Here is a 15912-nt window from a genome sequence, read left to right on the forward strand (position 1 = left end):
GTACAGTTGCATTAGCTTTTAATGTGTGAATAATAAAGAAATTAAATTTAAATAAAGTCCTTGTTCTTTGTATTTTTGAAAATTGACAGTTTAATAAGATGTTGAGGTTGACCGTAATGTCAAAACATTACCTCTCGTCCCGAAAAAAAACGAGAAATAGAATAACAAACAAAGGAAAAAAATAGACCAATATGAACATTTCGCAACCCCAAGTAACAGGGCCTAGCCATAACAGATTTAGGCTATAAGGAGTTTACATAATTACTATATTGTCAACAACAGTAGTTTATTGTGAATAGATGGCCTACTTTGTGGGATTACAATTTTAGACCTACCTCTTTTTATTCTGAAGTAAAGCCGTGTCTACACTATCAAACTATTTGACAAAAAAGGTGTGATGTGCCTAAATATGGTAGTGATATGACATCATCATGCCCTTATATGGGCACATCACATTTTTTGTATAAATTTGTCTTTCCATGGCTCAATTACAATCTGAACGGCAGATGGCGCTGTTACTTTTTAGTCACTGCAGCTTATTACAGAGTTTGCTTTAGTTGATGTAGTTTCTTGAGTTAATATCAATTACAGTAATAATACATTATAATCTGTACAATTTTTGTTTATTTAAAACAACAATTTTACTATATTATTACTTGAAATGCAGCATTCAAATACAATTCTTTATTCTGAATTATAAGATCACTTTACTGAATCACACAAGTAAAAATGTCACATACCTGATTGAAATTACAGAAGTTTATTATTATTATTTAGTTACTAAATTTAGTGGTATATGGGCACTTGGTGCTCGGCAAAATTTTAACTGTAACAAATAGTATATAAACTATATGTGTAACATTGATTAAAGCTCTTAAACAACCCCCCCCCCTCCCCCTTTCCACCCTCTAAAAGACAACAACCCATTAAATGTTTATACTGTACTCTTAATAACTGAAATACTGATTACTAATTTAATTAGCTAACTGTAACTTTTCCAGTCTGACACCCTTTTTAAAATCTCTTATACGATCTCTATTATCTGACAGCAGTGAAGATCGAACCCCCACTCTTATGCTTGCATTACTTTGTGGCTGTACCGCATAAAATAACCATGATGCCGTTACGCCTTGTTTCGTGCTGGACGTCAGCGAAACCTGCTCTAGCAATGGCCTTCCATGTTTCACGGTTGAAATGGCAGTTGTCTCCAAAAAATTTGGTCAATGGCGTCACAGCATTTTGGAAAAAGTAGAACCAAGTTCCTTGTGTAGTCGCAACGTGTTCCATGAAGTAAAACTTGCCACCCTGCAAAATGATATTTTATATGACTTTTAAATAATAAATTTAACATTTAGAGTAGTCGAGAAACAGCATTTATACATCATTTTAACTTATTCCTGTGAGTGGAAAACAACAATAATTTAAAAGAGGCTGAGCTGGAAAATGGTGATGCGAAATTGGTGAGATTGAGCCATGTTAAATCTATTGTTTTAACGTTAAGCACTACAAAAATAAACGTACATGTTTCAAAACACGTTTAACCTCACTGAGGACTGCGTCAGTATCCGACACTGAGCAAAGTGTGAGGGTACACACCACAGCATCTACAGACTGGTCGGCAACATGGCTTTTCATATCCTCACCATAACATTCAATGAATGGTTTGACTTCAACATGATTATTAACTTTTTTGTTTTCCTCTAAATATTGGTTAAAACTTGGGTTTGGATCTAACGGATACACGGTAGTACCCTTTGGATAAAACATGAAATTTGTTCCAGTTCCTACTCCAATTTCCAGAATAGATAGATCATTGACATTCAACTTCTTTGCAACCTCTGGCAGGTCCTGAAACATTTTACGCTTGGCCTTCTTCGACTTTCTTTCTCCTATCGGGCTAATCACACGGTACATTAAGTAAGCAAAAACTCTTGGGTAGTAAATCCGATAAATTCTGCTTAGCACTTTCAACAAAATCAATGTCCCTGCAACATAGACAAGAACTGTTTGAGTAATGACATTATCACATAACCAATTCCACCACTTAAACAAAAAATGCATTGTCGTAATATCTGGGAAAATACTAAAATATAGTAATTGATGGCACGATGGGCATCATACAACAATATACAGTGGTGGTTTTTTTGGTGGTTGTGGTTGGTTTCATAGTCCAGTTTAGTCAAGCGTGAAATTTCGCGCCCTCTATTGTTTAGAAAAAAAACTTTAATAATATATAAGATCTTTGATAATATTATAATAATAATTATGAATTTACAGCGTTTGGGAAGTTTATATATATATAACTTTATTCATTTATTATTTGAATTTATTCCGATGTTTGTTAATACGAATGCAACAGTGTATTTTCATCTAATATAAATATTAAATTCTTAACGCCGATAACACTAACAGTACATTTTTTTTCATACGTTAATCATATCAACACTCATTAATAATTATAAATCGGTACTTTCCACGCATACATGCATCATCTCATCATCATCATATCATCATCTTTTTTTTTCTTTTTTTTCTGTATTTCATAAAACAGTATACATTACTTAACTTGGTTACTCATCATCATCATCTCATCATATATTATCCTCATAATCATCATATCATATCATAATCCGACGAGGCCTTCTTTTAATAGAAAGTACTGTTTAAAGCTCAGTATGCAGGAGGAGAGAGCACTTCTCGAGTTGTAAGATTTTTCGGAGGAGGACGTTACAATACCGATAAAAATAAAAGAAACTTTCGTTATGTTAATTCTGATAATTAAATTAAAAGTCTAAAAGCTCATTGTATGATGATGACATTTATCTATATGCTGCCCTCTATGATTTGTGGTGTTTTTTTTGGCGACACGACATCGCCGCCGCCGCTGCTCTTTCACTCATCATCGCAGACCATCGCTAGGCCTCTGTTGGTGGTGTTTTCGTACACTTATTTGGAAACGGAAATTATATTGCTTGGAAGAAAATGACGTACTAAAATGGTAAATACCGACTATTGTTTATATTACATTCTTTAAAACCAAATTAAATGTATTTGTTTACGATTCAACAGTGTCCTCATTTGGCAAACTAATGTTGACATATTTGGGAAAGCCGTGTTGATTGATAAAACTGATTATCAGATCTTACTTCCAATTCACCACACACAGAAACCAGTTTCCCGCTGTCAATTCCATTTGTTGGTAGAGGGCATCAACATGGATCCTAGATAAACAGACTTCAAATCAAATTGATTATGATCTATCCGATTTAAAGATTTCTTAAGGTGTGTCATTAGCTCAAATTAGCAGTAGATTTGCTTTATAATAAGTCAACCCATAAACTCCATGGTAAAACCAACACCGTGAGCCGTGGCAAAACCATTCACATTTGGCAGGCCGTCTAGTTTAGGGCTAGGCCTAGCCTAGCCTACTACTACTACTAGCCTAGTAGGCCAGCCCAGTCCTGGGCCTTGGCTAAGGCCTAAAAGTTAAGTAGGCCTAGCTAGTAGTAGTAGTAGTAGTAGTAGGTAAGATAGGCTAGGAGCTAGCTAGGTAGGCCATATAGATGCCATAAGTCATGCCTAGTTAGGCCTAGTAGTAGGCTATCCTCTATTAATTAGGCTAGCTAGGCTATCACATGGTTCTCATTTTTTAGTTACTACCGAACAAAATCTAACTAGGCCTAGGCTAGGCCTATATACAGCAGGTACAGTAGTAAATCCATAAATTGTGTTCAGTTTTCTATTTAAAAAAGGTTATAATAGTACATTTGAAGAGATTATTTATATATTAATTTTGTTACCAAATTGAAAAAGTAAATAAAATGTATCTATAATCATTATGTCCAAGTACAGTCTGTAAAGTTTGTGGTTAAATACAATACATTCAAAGGCAACCAATTGATACTCATCACAGGTTAGTAAGTACTTACAAATAATACTATTATCACTTGTATTATTGTTACTGTACTATGTGGGAACTACACAACTACAATGAGTATTTACAAGTAGAACAATCCACACCCACTGAGATAATAATGCATTGTTGTGCCATTCCATTTTGTGTTCATATATCAACTTTTGGTTCTTTTTTTTAATTAAAAGTAAATCTACTGTGTAAGTTTAGATTTTTAGGTGTGTTTCTAATTCACATATTTTTTTATAATATGTTCTTTAAACTATTAGTTATATTTTCCCCTAAAAAAAGAATTTTCCAAAATTTTTTTGTTGAATATCCATTTTAATGTCACAAAAATTGGACCAGAAAAAGTATTTGTCTGAAAAAAGTGTAATTTAAGGCAAATAATAATATAATTGACTGGACTTGAAGTCAATGGGTTTTTGGTTAAATTGAAACCTTTATTAAACATTTTTGTTTTCTGCGTAAGTGATTAACATTATTAAAACTGCGAAATGGTCTATTCAAATTCTTTTTTAAAAATTAATCTTCATTTTTCATTTAATATTAATAATTTTATAAAGATAGTTTCATACAATTCAAAATAAACTTTATGTATGTGTTTTCCCAGGGACCAGCTTGTTGATGTTTATTCCCAGGTACCTGCTGGTTATCTGCAGGAACTTTTTTCCTATTTAATACTCTATGGACCTTGGTTTATTTACCATCTGATATTTGACCCCTTTTGTACACCATAGACTAATATTTACATTATTTACATAATCGCAGTAAAAATGATACAGTGCAATACTTAATAAGTCAAGCTGTAGTAAACAAAAGTGAAGTAGATGTTTTACTGTAGTTTTGCCTACTATCTAAACCTGAGTAACAAGAAGTTAAAAATTAAACAAAATTATTAAATTAAAACAATGTATAGGCCTACTGTAGTATCAATAAGAGTCATGTACTGTACAGTAGTACTACTGTACAGTATATCAAATTATTTTAGATTAACACAGAAGTACAGTTTTTCTATAGCCTCCCATACCAATTATAGCATTGGAGACAATAAAGTATTGATATAAAACATATTTATAAAAAGTATTTACACAGTCCAAGCATCACAATGTTTAAAGAACCGCCATACTTTGAACTGTGAAACATAATTTTGCTTTATTCAGCAGCATTGTATACTGGGATTAGCCTCAGTGCTACTAGTACTACAGTACTACCTACTAGTATATAGCATAATTATGTTCTGAGCTGATGCATTGAAGTTGATGGCCATTTACAGTATCTTGTCTGTTGTAATTTAGCTAATTGATGAAGGCCAGCTGAAGATCTATGGTAGCACTAGTAGTGTAATTATTATTTATTACACTTCATTTCATTTATTAACGAAGTGGTCAGCTTACTGTACAATGAAATGATGGCAGAATCCATGTGAAGTTTTGCAGAACGAGAGACATGGGCGGTGTAGGGTCTTGAGCATACAGTAACTCTCCATGCTGATCTGAATCTGTCCATTGAATTAGCTGCCTATAAAAGATGTGTTCATACAAACATACAGGGCGACAATTAACCATTTGATCATTTCAGGTTTTTTATCTTTTTTTAGGTTTAGCGACTGCCTAGTGACAGTGTACTATAATACTGTACACACAAATTTAAACCATCCACAGTATGTTACACTCTACATTGGATACAAATTTATTGAACAGTTTTGTTTACAAATTATAAGGTTATCTTTAGATCAGTCTGACTTGTGTATCATACATTTTTTAAGGGCTCATAAAAGGTATGTACATTTTCTACGTTATTATAAAGATTTTGTTTATAATTAATTAATAATTGGTTGTTTTTTATTTACTAGACTATGAATAAACATGGAAATACCAGGATAATATTATGACAAATATGGTGCTGCTATATAGTTCTATTTGATTGGAGGAAAATACTTTGACGGCTAAATACAAAATGAGTCGTGTAAACGGAGAAAAGACACGGGTCCTAAAACCCCCTGGATCCCCAACCGGTACAAACTATTTAGAACGATCATTTGTTGATCTTGACCCTCAAACATGTTACGAAGTCTTCATCAACCATTGGAAACAGATTCAAGGAGTGTTCAATAAACACATCAACACTACAGTGTTCAAACGCTCGAAGGTTAGTGGCGAAGAAGTTCAAACTGTCGTGAATTACATGAACCAGATGATGTGTTTATTGGTTGAGGAAAAAATGCCGAGAGGTGGCGTTATTGGTCGAATGCTTGAGCTAATGATAAAGGAAAATATGCTCGATAAGTTCTTTGTTTGGTGTAGTAAAAGCGGAGAATTTTTAGAAGACTTAAAATATGAACAACTTAAAATTTATGAAATTCTGATTGCGCAATCGAAACAAAGTGTCCTTATGCACAATGCGATTTTAAACCCGCTTTTGCGAGTTCTATTAGCGTGTTCGGAATTTAACTCTGAGCGTGTTGAATCCCGTTTGATATTGCTGTTAAACCAACTTTGTGTTGCTCTTTCTAAAGATACAACTTTGTTAGAATTTTTATTTCATGCAAGTCCAAATCAGGGGCCGGCAAAGTTTTTAATATTTTCTTTGTTGATACCGTATGTGCACCGTGAAGGTCGCAGAGGTCAACAAGCGAGGGATGCACTTTTACTATGCATGGCTGTGTCGTCCGAGGCTGAAACTGTTGGGAAATATATTGCCGGTAGTACTAGTCTCTGTCCTGTAAGTATTTTTTTTTGGATTGTTAATATTTTCTGTATTTCTATCATTATTATTATTATTCATTATTTATAAAGCGCCTTTCTATAGATCAAAGCCCTGTACAGAGAGATTATCAAAACCACAAACAAAAAAATAAATAAAGTGCTACTTATAGGGAACAAATACGTTTTTAGTTATTAAAAAGACGAGAACTAGGAGCCTGTCGGATATCAAAAGGGGTGCTGATTCCAAATTTTCGGACCATGGACAAAATACGCACTGTCGACAAAAACCATTTTTGTGGCTGACTATGACAATTTCTTCTACTGACAATGTATGACAATTTCTTCTACTGACAATTTAATAGCAATATTTCAGACTGTTTAAATACAACTCATTGAAGTAGACTTATTCAAACAGTCATAAGGTTAGAATATAGCAGGAAGTTTGTTAAACAGTTTCTACTGACGACAAACAAAATATAATGTGATAAACACTTCCTGCTCTATATCCACAATCTTGTTTTCCACAAAACAGACAGCCTTTATTTCCTTACAGATGTCATTTTAAAGGACGAGTACATGGTAAACATACACATAAACAACTTTAACCTACTTTTTATCTAGAACTGTCATTTATTTAAACAGTATGTGTATATTTGGTTTAATAATTCAATCTAAGGCCCTGTTTCTGCTGCCAAGTAAATACCATAATACGGGGTTTTTTTTGCCGTAATATACGGATATTTTTGGCAGTGGAAACGGAGCTCATAAAAAATATATATTTGTATACCGTATTTTTCCCACCAAATTTGTGGATAAAATATGTATTATAAATTTATACTGTATTTTGGGTACCCGTTTCTGCTGCCAATAAAAAATACCGTATAATTTGATTTTCTGTATGCTTTTTACACATGGATGGATAATCTATAGTCAATGAAATTAAGGAGTAACATCACAACATTTGCAAATAATCTGTTGGGAAAAAAATATTTCAGGAAAATTAAAAAGGAGCAAACAGGACAGCCAGATTTAGAAAGATAATTTATCAAAAATTAAAGGAGAGTATGGGATGTGCAAACTTGTTAAAACAAGTCAATAAAAAACAAACATCGCCAAGATAACAAATTCGGCAAGGAAGATATAACTTGTCCCCATTTTGGGGTATCAAAAGGCAGGTTGGGCAAAAAAGATGAATTTTAACACGACCACCCAAGATACAGTACTGTACTGTACCTAATTCAATTTAAAGTTTAACAATTATAATCAAAATCAATAAAAGAAATGTTTGGGAGGGAATAAAAATATTTTTAAAAACAATAGCTAATTAATATCATTTTGTATTTACAGTAGTTTTACTTTATTTTATTTTATTTATTTATTTTTATTATTTCACTTTATAAAATATAATTCTCAAAATAAACTTTTTTTTTAAAACTTAAACAAATCTGTATTAATTAATATAAAAAACAAATTAACGTCATTTATGTAGTTTTTGTCTAATTTAGTTTCACATTCTCAATAAAAAAGCTGTGAAATAACTTCATATGGTAATACCATATTGACAAACTGATTGAAAAAAAACTTGTAATTTAAAAGTCCACATAAATTGAATTTAAAACAAATTACATGTTATTGACAGGGATTTTCTGCACAGAACACTTACCATATGTCTTAGACTTAAATAGACTTAGAAGAATATTTTGTAGGGAGGTTTAATATGAAAAAAAATAATGTTATGAGAAAGAAAAATTTTAAGAAATAATAATTTTGTAGTAATGCCATGCACAGGAATAAATAGGCCATTATCTGATTAAGGTACTGTATGAATGCATGGTGTTCTATTTCATGCTTACTGTAGCTTAATACCTGGATAAACTGACAATAGCCTATGCTCTCCAGAGAAAGGGCTTATAGTAGTACAAAAAGTTAAAAGGTACCAGAACACCCCTGTATCATAATGGATAATATAGTTTCTACAGTACAACCAATGTCTACTACTATGTGTATATTTCTGATAAAAGGGTAAATTTTAGTAAATTGTGTCGCCACCACCACTGTAACATTTGTTTGCAAATTGTTTTGGTAAATAACTTTATTGTGTAATTGTCAATATGGTATAAATACAGTACATCACTATACTGTACTGTACCAGTACAAATAATGATTACGATGCTGTTTAATGGAATTGCATTATTGGCGGTGTTTTCAATATAAGCAAATAATAGCATAAAGTAAAACTTGCAACCCTATTGAATTACAAGAATAATAATGACAGTATGATCCGTCTGAGATATTGATTTCAGGGTGTTCTTACTGTGTTTATATTACCATGCTTTAACTCACTGAATCAATTTTTACCAATTAAAGAATGTCTCTTAATATAGCTATTACTACTATAACAGAAAATTTGTCATACAGTATAAATGCTTTCATACTGTAAACTACAGTATTACTATAAAATTACATTTTTGTACTGTAAAAACTAAAAAAATGTAAATCACATATTGTACTGGCTACCCGTCACAAGTTTTTTTGGAGGGAAACCTCCAAATGTTATATACTTTCTGGGTTTTTTGCCTCTTAATTATTTTTATTTAAATTGTTATTTTGTTTACTTTGAAAGATAAGAAATAAATGTTGTTATGAAGTGAAGTGAAGTGTAACATGTGACAGTGTCGCATGAATTGAGCCTGTCAAAAGAAACAGTTACTGGTTTACTGTTCTTCTACAGTACCATCTTTATATTAAAACTGTATCTTTATTTTTTCAATAAAACACCTGTAGCTAATTTCATTCTCACATAATTAACTTTTATTGATGATCATCTTCATCAATAAAATTTAATTATGGACAAATTGTTTATAATAATTTACAGACTGTAATGCAGACACTAATTCTCTACTGAATCATCAGAGTAAAAATTAATGTAAAATTCTATAATGTACATTAAGGAATTTGTTTTTGTTGCTGTTGTGCTGTTGCTGTGTAATAATTTTGTAGGAGGTTTATTGTATTGTACATTACTGTACTTGACAAAGATTGACTAAAATACCAGTCCACTTGGTTCTCAGTAGTACTGTACAGCGAAAATGAACAGTAATATGCCTATCCCAGGTATTTTAGTTTAAATTTACTGCAGATAACTGACTTATTGCTATTTGTTTATTTCAGGTTTTAGCCACAGGCTTGGGTGCACTATATTCACGGTTGCCAAGGAAACTAGTAATTGATGTTGACCATTGGCATTCGTTGACCCGTGACGACTGGGTCAAGATCCCTGAACTGGTTCACTTCCTCAACTCTTTAGAATTTTGCAATGCTGTAGTACAGGTACTGTATGGATGGATGTTTATTTAAAGTTCGTTGATTATAACAAATATAGTTTGTTGTTCCAAAGAAATTATAAACCCAATTATACCCCTTTATTATAATATACAGTAGCCCTTTACAGTATCCCAATGATTAAACTCCGGAGAACTAGAGACCCATTCACATACAGTACCCACTCTGGAAAGACAACAAAAATGCACTGATAATTATTATAAGTATTTTATTAAGATACAAACAAAAATTTGGCTGACCTCGTAACCCTAAACAACGCCCGTGTTTATACTGTAGTCAGTACCATTTACACATTGCGTTCCTGTTTGTCAGTGCAATTTTTTTTTTCGGTGGGTAATAGTAAATACATTATGTTCAAAATAAAGGTGGGTAGAAGATTTTGATGGTGGGTATCCCCACTCACCTCTGCCCAGCACAATATTAAACATAAAGCTGTGTCTACACTATCAAACTTTATGTGATAAAAAAAATGTGATGATGTGCCCATACTGTATATGTACACGATGATGTTATATCACAGATGGGCACATCACACTTTTTTTTGTCAAACTAGTTAGACAGAGCCTTAGAGGAGCCTTTATTTTTTAAAGTGTTGATCCTCATTTAGAACAGTGTTTTCTTTGGTCAAACTAAATTTATAGTCTGCAAAAACAGATGGACATTTACATCCCGTATGTTTAAATTACAGGGTTGTTTATGAAAAAACTAGTTAAAGACTAATCCATATATTGCTCGATTTGCCTAGATTAAAAGAAATTCTCTACATTTCCGTTTATTAATGGGTTGTTGATTTCCTTGTTTGAATATATCATGTGATATTTTGACACGGATAACACGGATATTGTAAATCATTTTCAATTTGACATTTACCATCTTTGCTTAACAGTAGATCCTTGTCTATACAATTAATTTTTATTTTTTAGAGTATTAATATTGAATTTACATTTTATCTTTAGCTGTGCCTTATTATTAATAATAATATTTAAATCTGTTATTAATAATAGCTCCTTGAAATATTCTGTAGTTTAATATTAATTTATGGTTTTCTCTTTCATAAATACAGTACTGTAGGCAGCAAAATATTATTATTAAATCAAGAACTACCATACAGCCCCAGCTCATATTGTAATCTCTTTAAAATAAGAGACAATGAGATTCTATAAATCTAATTTTGTTTAAACAATCTATTTTCTATATTTTTTTTATTATTATAAATTATTTGCTTATAATTTCTAGAGTGTACAAATTATTGTGATGTGTTTTAATGCAGGGAATAATTTTGCCAGTGTACAGTAGCATAGAAAAAAGCTAACAAAAACAAAACTACCTTCTTGTTGCTCGGTACACATACTGTATTTTAGAAATTACAGTATAGCAAAAATACAATTAAAAAACTATGTTTACACTACACTAGACTCAAAATTCAGTTTGATCAACAATAGTGCTAAAAAATTTGTAAATGAACTTCTTCCTTGCATTGTGGTTAATCTTAAATGAGTATTGTGTACAGTAATAAAAGTTGCCTCAACCTATTGTTTGTAGTGAGCAATAGACAACCTTGGTAATGAACAATACGGTAGCTTATATTGGGTTTAGTATGCGTTAAACATGGGCTGGGTTTAGTTACAAAAACATGATTATTGCGTAGAAATTGTTTAGTATCGCTTTTTTTTTAGTAGGGCCTATTTGTTTTCCTGTGTGTCAGTTCTCTTTATTGATTGATAATTTTATGATTGTAGCATCACCTACATTATACTATAGCTATAACTTATAAGTCCAATTATTGGATGTCTGTCTCTGTATCGTGTACAATTTGTTTGGTTGTAAATGTGGTTAAAAAATGTAGTATTGTACTGTAGTTCGGACTGATCTAGGAAAAGTCAGTTTTTGACCAGTGCAGTTGCAGCTTTCTGCCTCGTCTCCTTACGGAATGCAAAAATAGTACAGTAGAACCCATCTTTTAGGATACCCCTTATTCAGGGTAAACCCCTATTAAGCCCTATTAAGGGGACAATAAAACAAAGGGCAAGATAGGTTTTTAACACTATAGTCAACACCTATTCAGGGGACACTCTTTATTAAAGGTACACACTTCATCAGGGTTGAAATACATATTTGAATTTTATTTTTTATTTGTTACAGGTATCACATCCACTTGTCAGTGATCAACTTGTACAGTTTTTCCACGATGGGTTCCTGGTCCCTGTGATTGGACCAGCACTACATCAGGTAGGTTTACACTAATGTACAAGTAACAATAGCTACTGTACAGGGTATGGCCTTTTGGGGATTTTCCATTGCATGAATTGGGTCTTATGGATTTTGGCACTCTTTTACATTTTATCTTTTTTCTTTTTAGTTGCTTTCTAGAATGTAGTGATATTACAATTACAGTAATTTTGTCTTCCAACTCATTTTCATACAGGTTATAAAAAAGAAACTTTTAAATATTTTTGTTAATGCTTGAATTCCTTTACAGGTCTATTATATAAGCGCGATAAAAAATGAAAAAAAAAGCTATAATTTGAAAGATTAAACAAGAAATATGTCTTAGAAAAAAACGCCGCTCGACTTGTTGATGTATTTTTAAAAATATTTTTTGTATATGCCATTGTAGTGTACTATATATAAAAGTTTTAAAATTCATAAAATTACTAGAATTTCTGATAAAAAAGCATCAATGCCATTTATTGTTTCTATAGATATAGTACTGAATTAGTACACCATACAGTACAGTAGATCTTGGTCAAGTATAACCATTTCAATGTTGACAACCATGCAATACAGTAAAACACATAAAGTATTCCCAGATCATATTTACAATTCCCCATGGAGGCATAATATGGCACTGTACAGATTTTGTCTAAATATTCATGCATAACATTACTAAACATCAACATTTACAGGCCTTGTTTTTTTTTATGTTATGTTAATAATAAAAATTTCAAAAATTCAAATAATATTCGAATACAATTCGTATAATCTTTATTCAAAACCCACAATGCATCCTACTGTAAATTTTTCATTCATATGCTATTTGTTTATTCGTGTACAATATAAAACAGCCTAATTGATTCTGAAGTTCACATAACAATCCATTATTTTTGGTCCGGATATTTTACATTATCTTTTTTTCTGAGAAAAATTTTATTAATAAAATTTAGGCTACTAATATTATTGTATGCATAAGTTACTGTAGTTTAGGAATTTTATAATCACAAAGTATGTTTAGTAACTATTAATGTATATATTCACAAAATCCCAGAAGAAACAGTTTTGACAATTCATGCTTTTAAATGTTTTACAATGTACAATGCTATAGTATGCTACTACTACTTTTTTTATGTTCTTTTTATTTTCCTCTGCAGAATGTGTGTTCCTCACTGTATAATTTAAACACAATTGCTTTTTTTGTTACAGCATAAAAATGTGTTTCGTCTTAAATGCAGTGATTTTATTATTATAAATATTACCGTACATTTTAATTATTTTTTTCCCTGCACATAATCACAATGTTGATGCACTTAACGTCACTTCAAATAGTTTGTCTGCAAAATTGTCCTAAAATATGTTTTATTTGAATTGTTTGTTTGTTTGTTTTATCTTTATACTGGGTGACCTCTTCAGTCAAAGACTGATCTCCCAGAGGGCCCAGTTGGTGATCAGTGGCTGTGATGTACTAATACACCGGGGTAACCCCCTACTCGTCTCGAAAGATGTACTAGGTTCTTTAAAGTGCACACGAGCAAGTTGTGTACACTGGACCTACGGTTTGTGATGGAAAACCATGGCAACAGTAACTGAATCCGATTCACTGTCAAGTATTTAAATCCAGATTAAACTATTCAATAACCACATTGACAGGATGTGCTTAAGTTTTTTATGTATTCATTTTGAATGGACTTATGTTTTCATCTAAAAATATTTTTTCAATAAATTTTTTAGAATATTTGTTTATTTTTAAAAATTTATTTCAGTTTTATTTAGAGAAGGGTAACACTTGCAGCCAGCTGAAGCTTCAGGCCACCTACTGATAACATCCAGGGGCCGTATTTTAAATTAACAAAATATGAAACTATAGTAAAGTATACAAATACATAAAATACAATATATAATGCACATACGTACTGTAAATAAATTAAGATCAATTCGGTTTATAAAAAATAACTATGATTGGGATTATGTGACAGTATGGTTTTATTATTCTAATCTCCAATCTACTGTAGTCTTTTTTTAACTGGATATTAACATTCATATTGTCAAACATTATATCATACAAAATTATGATTGCATACCTTGACCACAATTTTTTCAATTTAAAAAAAATGTAGTTTATTTAAAATGCAGTTTATTCAAATTTATTTTTCTGACCTTTTTCTTAATTGTACAGTATGTTGTGATATCATTGCCAAGGTCAGATTATCATAACCAATTCTCCTTCAGTATTTTCATAATATCCTAATTTATCCTTTTTTACATTGTCAGTAATGCATTACAAAGTACTCCATCAAATGCATAGTATAGTCATTTGTAGCCTACTGTACCTAATTGCTAATACTTCAATATTGAGTTGTTTGTTATCACCTCCAACTTCCATTCATACTTCCACTTATACTATAAGTACAGTGTAGTATTAGTAATTTTTAAATCACCGATATACAGCTCTAACCATTAGTTGCAAAACGATTTTGTTGCATCAACCATGACAGTAATGAGCTATTATCATTATACCTTTCTTTTTTTCTACTGGAAGCTTACTCATTACAGTCTTCAATTATGTTCACACTAAACCTGAATTGATCCAGTAGAAAATTCTAGACTGTGTTATATTTTTCGATCATACATACGTACATTTTGTACAGATTTGAGACGAACCTATGTTCCTATTCTGAAACACTATACCCATTTTTGTGTAACTGAGAGAGACACCAATGAATAACGAGAAGTGAGAATAAGTTTAATTATGTACCAGCACTCATTTCGTATTACATGTTAAAAAATATGTATTCAATTATGTATTCAATTATTTTACATTGTCCCTTCCATCAGTTCATCTTCCCACTTTCTTCATTCCAGGTTAATTTCGTGTAACCATATCATTAAACAAATGTTAACATTTTTAAATACAAGTAAAAGTATGTTTCAATCATTCCAGATGCCATAAAACCTATTTCATTTGGCATAATTGTCCCTTCCATCATTTCATCTTCCTACTTTCTTCATTCCGTAATTTTCCAGGTAATTCCGATCATGTCACCATTGTACTGTACTGTAATTAAACAAATAATGAAAATTAAATAAGTAAAATTATATTTCAATCATTCCAGATGCCATGAACCTTTTTCGTTTGGCATAATTGCCCCTTCCATCATTTCATCTTCCCACTTTCTTCATTCCATAGTTTTCCAGAGGTAATGTTGATCCTGCAGACTCTGACAATGTGGTAGGTCTTGTGTTTTGTTTCACAGTTTTTGCACGGTATTCATGTTGGTATATTTTGGTGGTTTGAGGTTTTTTTATTTGTCAATGTTTTCTTTTGTTATCTAACCTTGCTACACTTTGTTTTCAAATAGCAATGTCATGGTTACAAACAATATAGTACATAAAAAACTAAAATTCAACAAGCTTTTGAATTTGTCAAATTGGTACCCAAGGACAAAAAAAAGCATCACCATTGACATCAAAATTTGATGTTTTACCCAAAACATGGATACAGCCGACTAATGAAATGGGTCTGTTTTATATTACTTTGTGAAATTATTGTTTGTATAACAAAATCATGACATTGGTTTTTTCAATACCTTATTTTTAGCATAGTTTTGCATGTGTTCATATTAATGTATGCTATGTATGGCGCCCATTTTGTAATAAAAATGAACGTATAAGTCTAAGTTATTCTACTGCAATTACTGCAGTAATTAAATTGTTCTTACTACAATAGCATATGTT

The 15912-nt window shown here is 31.5% G+C and overlaps 2 protein-coding genes across 3 annotated transcripts in view; one reads left to right on the forward strand and one right to left on the reverse strand.

Annotated features, from left to right (window-relative positions):
- Window positions 1-910: 910 nt before the first annotated feature.
- On the reverse strand, window positions 911-2143 carry LOC144842507 (thiol S-methyltransferase TMT1B-like). The gene is made up of 2 exons (XM_078698955.1): window positions 1522-2143; window positions 911-1305 (listed from the first exon to the last, which is right to left on the reverse strand). The coding sequence occupies exons 1-2, from the start codon at window positions 2059-2061 to the stop codon at window positions 1084-1086; spliced, it is 762 nt and encodes a 253-aa protein (XP_078555081.1). The 5' UTR covers window positions 2062-2143; the 3' UTR covers window positions 911-1083.
- Window positions 2144-2913: 770 nt separating this feature from the next.
- LOC144842625 (FHF complex subunit HOOK-interacting protein 1B-like) overlaps window positions 2914-15912 on the forward strand; it is a 43043-nt gene continuing 30044 nt past the window's right edge. The window contains exons 1-5 of one of the 2 annotated variants that reach the window (XM_078699094.1): window positions 2914-2998; window positions 5769-6637; window positions 9793-9951; window positions 12106-12192; window positions 15365-15406. In XM_078699094.1, coding sequence (XP_078555220.1) covers window positions 5873-6637; window positions 9793-9951; window positions 12106-12192; window positions 15365-15406 — 1053 coding nt within the window. In that variant the 5' untranslated portion in view covers window positions 2914-2998; window positions 5769-5872. The remainder of the gene's footprint in view (window positions 2999-5768; window positions 6638-9792; window positions 9952-12105; window positions 12193-15364; window positions 15407-15912) is intronic. The other variant, XM_078699095.1, reaches the window with a different exon arrangement.

The sequence above is a fragment of the Antedon bifida genome, chromosome 5 (assembly GCF_963402885.1).
Source record: "Antedon bifida chromosome 5, ecAntBifi1.1, whole genome shotgun sequence".
Classification (NCBI taxonomy): Eukaryota; Metazoa; Echinodermata; class Crinoidea; order Comatulida; family Antedonidae; genus Antedon; species Antedon bifida.

Coding starts and splice junctions, on each gene's coding strand:
- LOC144842507 (XM_078698955.1), bottom strand. CDS start 2,061: ATGCATTTTTTGTTTAAGTGGTGGAATTGGTTATGTGATAATGTCATT. Junction 1,306..1,521: donor TTAAACGTGTTTTGAAACAT/GTACGTTTATTT, acceptor ATCATTTTGCAG/GGTGGCAAGTTTTACTTCAT.